General features: G+C 51.1%; 1 protein-coding gene and 1 long non-coding RNA gene across 4 annotated transcripts; one reads left to right on the forward strand and one right to left on the reverse strand.

Moving 5' to 3' along the window:
* Positions 1–2087: 2087 nt before the first annotated feature.
* On the reverse strand, positions 2088–3657 carry GSC (goosecoid homeobox). Its single transcript, XM_030240458.2, has 3 exons — positions 3327–3657; positions 2859–3118; positions 2088–2402 (listed from the first exon to the last, which is right to left on the reverse strand). Exons 1-3 carry the CDS (start codon positions 3655–3657, stop codon positions 2250–2252), a joined length of 744 nt encoding a protein of 247 aa, XP_030096318.2. The 3' UTR covers positions 2088–2249.
* On the forward strand, positions 3514–6780 carry LOC127059667 (uncharacterized). Of its 3 annotated transcripts, none has more exons than XR_007777680.1 (5): positions 3514–3611; positions 4713–4799; positions 4980–5111; positions 6097–6216; positions 6333–6780. It is a non-coding gene; the product is annotated as an uncharacterized LOC127059667 (long non-coding RNA). The 3 variants fall into 3 exon arrangements; XR_007777679.1 differs by having other exon boundaries at positions 3532–3611; positions 4624–4799; XR_007777681.1 differs by having other exon boundaries at positions 3532–3611; positions 4624–4799; positions 5018–5111.
* The last annotated feature ends 362 nt before the right edge of the window (positions 6781–7142 follow it).

A 7142-nucleotide genomic window follows, 5' to 3' on the forward strand; every position in this document is an offset into this window, starting at 1 on the left:
GTACTGCAACTTTAAGTAACTCCTATTGGTAATCAAAAATATTTTTAAATCCCACTTCTTACAAACCCAGGTCTAGTTTAACTCCTACATTCAACTATGCAAGTTCAAATCTTTAACAGTGACTTCCAAAATTATCAGCCCACACAAAAAAATGCCAAACAAAACAAAACCTTTCCAAGCTCCTATTGTGGCAATAGGGATATTTACACATGGAAGTAACACAAATATATAAGCATTTGTAAAGTCTTCGGCAATATTATCTTTAGACCTGGCTTTTATTTGCAAATTAAGTATGCATTTTAAAACCTAACAATGACTAAATACAGTGGTGATGACATTAAAAATCCACTCAGTGAGACTTCCTGCATATAATGTAACAAAACACTTCAAATCTAATTTTCAGCAATTTAAGAACTAATTTTTAGTGCTGTTGTGTTGTAATTCATATAATTTACAGAGGTCAAATATGCATCCATAGCAAGAGGGTAGAATCTCCAAAATGCAATAGCTCCATAAAACTAAACCATCACATGTATCCAAGAAGAAGAATCCATTTGCTTTTACCCTTCCTCCTCTGCTGCACCAAGGAACAGGAGGCTAAATTTCTTCTCCTCAAGACCGCAGGAGCTGTGAGAGTCTTAGCCCCCTAAAGGACTGGCTCACACAAAACCACACTGAATTGCTTCCTCAGCAGCTGTTCCTACATCTTGATGTGGTGAGAGGTCGCTCAGAAAGAGATGCCACATCTATGTGGAAACATTGACATTAAAAAGCCACCTGAGCAGACAGGTACTAAGACTGGCTCTATCACACTAACACCTGCAGTATGCACCATGTTACAACACCCACAAAAACCTGGATACATCCCGAAGAATAGGGAAAAGGTAAGCAACACAGCAGTTGACTCTTTCTTGTGTAACTGGAGGTAATGGTGAGCGTATTTGAAAAAACCATTTGTCTAAACTAGGTGAGATTAATAGATACAGGTGAGTTTAGGCATTGGCCATAATTAAGAAAAATCATCTCACTACCACTTAACTTTGAATGAAAGGTGCAGTCTGAAGTTTTCAGGCCAGAGATTGTCTGAATTGGCTTTACACTTTCAGGTTATTTGTTTTAACTTTATGAGCCGTCTTTTAAGCAACGAGAGAGAAGGGTCTTCCTAAACACAACACCATGGGGAAGCTGCCATGGTTCCTCTCTGAAATGATAAGCTCTGAGCTGGAGAGCCACAGGGAAAAAAGCAAAAGGAAAACGAAGGTGAATTTTAAAGGGGGAACAGACGTCCCTTCTACGAGGCCCTTGCAGAGGGAAGAGTAAAACGAGACCAGGCTGTCACTGCTTTCATAATTGCAAAGGTGCTGCCTCAAAGGGGAGAAAACTTCCATTTTCAACTTCCTCTGAAACACCTGAAAAAAGCAGCACACGAGGCTCGTCCGCCCCTTACGTGTAATTCATCTGATAGTGTCTAAAATTTAATAGCAACAACTTTAAACACCGCTGAAGAAAGAGGGCCTTTCTAAAGGAGGGTCAAAGACGAACGCTTTGGAAACTCAACAAGGCTCAGCCGCAGGGAGATAGGGGAAAGCGCAGGGAGACGGGACAGAGTCAACAAGTGTGGGGCGGGCTTTGCTTCGCCTGCTGGTGTTTCCCAAGGGCACGGAGGCCGCCGGGCCGGGCCGGGCCGCGGCGGGGGGAGCGGCAGCGCTCCGGGCCGGCAGAAGCGCTCGGGCCGCGGCCGGGCGAGCGGGGCCGGACTGCGGCGGGCGGCCCCCGGGGAGGGGCAGCCGGGTTCGCTCCCGGCCTCCTCGGGCTCGTACCGGCCTGCTTGGCTGGGCCTCGGCCGCTTCCCCCCGGTGCGAGACCCACCCTCCCTCCCCGGCCTGCGGCTAGCGGGCCCGCCCGCCAGCGCTACCCTCCGCCGGCTTTCACGCTGTGATACCGCACCGCGAACACGGAACTGCGCCGGCAAGGCCGGCCCTGCTCCCCAGGGAGCTGGACACCATCGCTCCCTGCTCCCTTGCCCCTCTCCTCTCCCTCTCCCCGCGGCGCAGAGTGAACAAACGCGCCGCCGTCTACCTGTGCAACACCTCCGCAACACATTTTATTTACACGGAATTAGCTCGGGGCATTGTACATTATATACAGATATTTTCCCCCTCCAACAAGGCAGATCTTGTGCAAGATTAGTAGCATCCTCTGGAGCGTATCCGACAGTCCACGGGAAATGTCCCCCCCACTTAGAAGTATCAGCTGTCAGAGTCCAAGTCACTTTTCCCGTCCTCTTGCCTCTTCTCCGGCGACGTTTTAGACGCTTTATTCCACTTTTGTGCGTTTTCTGATTCCTCCGAAGACGATCGCTTTTGCCTCCTCCACTTCGCCCGGCGGTTTTTGAACCAAACCTGTTGCGTTAAGAAATTAAATTATTAGAGGGAAACAAACAAACAAACAAACAAACAAACAAACAAACAAACAAACAAACAAAAACACAATGCAAACCCGCAGTTGACCTCAGCCCGGAGCTCTGCCGGGGCCGGTGTGCGGCGGCCGCTCTAGGACCGAGGGAGGAGGGACGGACGGAGGGAGGCAGGGAAGCAGCCGATCGGGTGGGACCGGCCCGGCGCCTTCAGGAGGCAAGGCCGCCTGCCGACAATCCCTCACAGCCCTGTGACAGGCTCAGCCGGCCGTCCCAAGGAAGGACACTTGGAAAGAATAAAAACTTTCCCTCTGCCCCCGCAAAGCGGTCGCTCTCCCTCCGCTGGCAGAGCCGGGCTGGAGCCGCACCGCGATACATCCGGTTCGAGCGCGTTTGAGTGCGAATGGGTGAGGGTTGAAGAAGGAAAAAGAAAGCAAAGTACCTCCACTTTTTCCTCTCTTAAGTGCACCCTTCTGGCCAGCTGTTCCCTCGTGCCCACGTCTGGGTATTTCGTTTCCTGGAAGAGGTTTTCCAGCGCTTCCAGCTGCTCGTCAGTGAAGATAGTCCGGTGCCGTCTTTTTCGCCTGCAGTGCAGCTGGTTCAGTAACTGCAGCTCCGTCCGGGACAAAGTGCCCACGTTCATGTAGGGCAACATCTGATGGGGAACAGGGGACATCAGGACTGACCCAGTGCCCTCGTAACCTACGGACAGACAGACGAGTCGACGATAGGCTTTGCATGAGATCGCTGCTTCCCCCCACTCCTGTCCCGTCCCGAAAATGTCCCCTCCCGCCGCCCAGCCGCTCTCCGGCGGGCCGCCAGCTCCCCGCCACCCGCTCCGGCTCCGGGCTGCGGGGACAAAGGGGGCCCGTCCGCCCCGTCCCGTCCCGTCCCACGGGGGCCGCCTTACCTGCGGGGGGGACGCAGGAGCACTGCTGCGCGCCCAGGGGCGGCACGGCCCCGCAGCACGAAGGGCCCACGGGGGACGCCGGCACATGCAGCTGCCCGTAGTAGTAGTTGTTGTAGCCGAGCCGAGATCCAGTGACGGCCGGCGGGAGCGCGGAGGCGGGAGCCACCGCCCGGGAGTAAAATCCGCCGTAGTCGGAGGCGCTGCCGTAGAGCGAGTCCCCGTGGAGGCTGGGGAAGACGACGGGCGCGGCGCTCGGGGGCAGCAGCACCGAGTCCTTGCAGCGAGGTCTGGCCGCCAGGATATTGTCGATGCTGAACATGCTCACAGGCATGCCCCAAACCGTGCGGGGCAGGGCAGCGGGGACCGGCCGGGGGAGGGAGGGAGGAGGGCGGGAGGGAGGGTAGGTGGTGGCTGGGGAGGGGGGGGGAAAGAGGCTGGAAGGACACGAAATCGAAACTTTTCGGATAAATTTTAAAAAGAGATCGGAGCGAAAAGAAAAGAGCCTTTTCCGAGGGCAGCTTGCGGGCAGAGTGTGCGTGTGTGTCTGTGCGCGCGTGTGCGGTGTGTGTGTGTGTGCGCAGGATCCACCCCTGGAACTTTCCCCCCTCAACTCTCTCCTGTTTACTGATCTCAACCCAGAGGGCTGCTCGGAGTATAATCCATCTGAACCTCTTCCCTTTTTTATACCCAGGCGACGTCATCCTGGATTTAGTTCCTGGTAATATGCAGATGACAAACAAAACCAGATTTGATTTTTTTTTTCTCCCTTTTTTTGGTGGGGAAGATGTGGGGGTTACACAAAGGAGTGAAAGCAGCCCGAGTCTGTGTATTGAGAATTAATGAAATTAACGTAATCCTTTCCATTAGTGGGCTTTTTAGAAAGGCCCCAGATTTAGGCTTGATCTCTGCTGCACCGGCTAATTGTGCAGGTTAATCTTATTAATGCCATTGTGTAGAAGTGGTTAGCAGCTTCTAGTCTTGTCTATTATGCGCCTACTTTGGTCGTGTTAGTTCACATTAGTGGGTGCGATTTCCTCTGTCTAAGGCTCAGATTCATTATTTATGCTTCGAACTGCTTAAGAAGCACTTAAAAAAAAAAAAAATAAACTGCCACATAAACATGCAACGCCCCCCCACTCCAAGTGTTTCTGTAGCACGATTTGAATCTTGCGTCTTCGGCTCGGAGGACTGAGCGGGCATTGAAGAGTATGTGTTTCTCTGATTTAAGGTTTTTGCAGTGAAGCAACAACGTCTTCACTGAGTAACCGAACTATTTTTTTTTAAATTATTTTCCTAGGTCACCTGGCAGAACAAGGACACATGAATATTGTAAACTTCTATCTCTACGTTTTCTTTCTTTTTTTTTTTTTCTTCCTTTTTTACCAGATTCAGACAGGTATCACCTTTTATTTTTAAAACAAGCCAAGAGACGCAAACGTTAAAGACCAGTGCCATCTCAAATCCCAGGGTGTGGTAGGTATTCCAATTTGCTTCTGATCTATCTTGGTGCCTATTTATTTTCAATATTTATTTATGTAGCTTAGAAAACAAAGCCCATGAAGTTGCAATGGTGCAGAGAACTTTATATTTTGCATGTTCCGTGAATTTTTAAATGGAGAAAATTTAAATCCCTAAAACTCTTCCTATTAAAAGGTTTGGCTCTCCTGGTAGCTGGCTCTTGTGATTTGCAGAATACTTCGTCTGTCACGACTGTCCCTGGGAATCCACAGGAGGTGAACTGAATAAGATTAGACTATTTACCCCATCAACTCTCCATCAAAGAAGGTAGGACATTGTACGCGTGAAATGAAAACAAGCCATTAGAGTCCGTTTACGAGGAACACATTATTTTTCCTCAACAAAGAATATCCTCGTTAGCGCTTACTCGTACTTTATCTTTAGCCTTCCTTTCCTCGATATTCCAGGATTTAAAACCGCACCTGAGAATGATCTGAAACGTATTTATTTATAGCGAAAGACTTGTGTAAGCGTTAAAAAAAAAAAGAATGCCAAAGCTAAATTCTCGCTTTATTGATACATCACAATGTGATTAATTAGCTGCATCGGTTTTTACTTCAGTTTATCTGTCTAACCATTTCTTTACGCCTTTGGCATTTAGACCTGAACTTCGTGCAAGTTTTTCAAATTTGATGGAAAGTGAAACTGTTTGACAGAGGGTTAGGCGGGTTTTTTGGTTAGATTTGGGAAATTTTTTTCTGTTGATATTTCAAGAGTTTTCTTTATTTTTTTGTTTGTTTGTGGGTGGGCTCGTAGAGGGCGTTGCTGTTTATTGGGATTTTTTGGTCAGTAATTCCCTGAGTGCAGCCGGTCACGCTGCATGCAGAGCAGCGCCTGCTTAATGCCGCCATCGGGATGCTCCTTCACGTCCTCAGCGGCTCTGCAGCAATGCACGACAGCATTCCTCGGGGGGCCTGCGCACCCCCGGCGGGGAGTGGGGCTCCGGGCGAGCCGCGCTCGGGGTCCCCGGGTGGGCCAGGCCCGAGGGGAGGCCGGCCGCGGGACCACGGCCCGCTCTGCTCCGGCGCGGAGAGGAGCATCCCGTGGGTGCCCCGGGGGCTCGGGGCGGGCGCTGAGCGGCGGCGGGGACAGCTCTCAGCCCGGGACTGCCGCCCCTCGGGGTGACCCCTGGAGCCCCGCTCCTGCGGGGGCTCGCAGGTGGGGACATCCTCAGTGGGGACACCCGACTTCTCGGGTGCTCAGCATCATTTGCGTCAGGGCTTCACGTCCGCTCCTGTCCGCCTTCTCCCAGGTGAAGGCAGCACGGCGGGACACGAGTGGGCACCGGAGGAGCCGCGGCGCTGGCGGAGCACACACCGCCCGGGTCGGGCGGGCGCTCGGCTTCCAGAAGAGTTTTTTGCTTCCCTGACGGGTGATGCATCATGCTACAACGTTTACCTTTATTCCTAATTTAGAAATTATATTTTCCAAATAACTTTGTCCCCCCAATGGGGAAGATTTATTTTGTTTTGTTTTGTTTTCTTTTAGTCTGAGTCGTTTTGCCGTGAAACCCTCGGTTTTGATACCCGCTTCGCAAAACCTGCTCTCGGAGTTTCTCATTTCCCATGCGCTCTTCGCTAACCTGACAAACGGAAAATTGTGTTAAACAAACAATCAGTTGTCACATAATGTCGGGGTGAAATTGTAATAACAAATGAAACACAAGCAAATTGTGCTGCATAGTGTTGCTAAGCAATTGTTTGTTACGGGAGGGTGGTCACAGCATGGGTTGAGAGAGGGATCTAAAGAGGAGCATAGCGCTGGGCAGAGCAAGCTGTTAGATATGAAATACGGTAAACACGGCGCTGATTTTCAGTATTATTACCCAAACACGATTTCATACAAAGCAATCACCATACACAAGTCTATGAAAATGCGCTTGTTGAGAAATTGGACTTTTATTTTTTATTTATTTTAATATATTAAAGAACAATTCCGGGGATGCAAAACGCACCCACCGCCTTCTCGGCGGAGTCTTTGATCGGCCGGAGCGGCACCGGGACTGCTGGCCGGGAGGGGTCCGGGGCGCTGCAGCCCAGCCCAGCCCGGCCCGGCCGGCCGGGGCTCGCCGGGGGCAGCAGGTCCGGCTGCGGCTCCCGCCCCACGCGAGGGGTAACGAGGGGCGAACCGGGGCTTTGGGGATGACCGGAGGCGAAATGGCGCTTCGCGGCACATCTCTCACTTAGAAATGCCATCACCCTGCAGCGTTCCCCACGTTTGTTTCAAATTGATTGCATCATTGCTTCACCAGGAAGAAAAGTATAAAAGTCATACAATGCGAAATTACCGTAATTTGTT

The sequence above is a fragment of the Serinus canaria genome, chromosome 5 (genome assembly GCF_022539315.1).
Source record: "Serinus canaria isolate serCan28SL12 chromosome 5, serCan2020, whole genome shotgun sequence".
NCBI classification, from domain to species: domain Eukaryota; kingdom Metazoa; phylum Chordata; class Aves; order Passeriformes; family Fringillidae; genus Serinus; species Serinus canaria.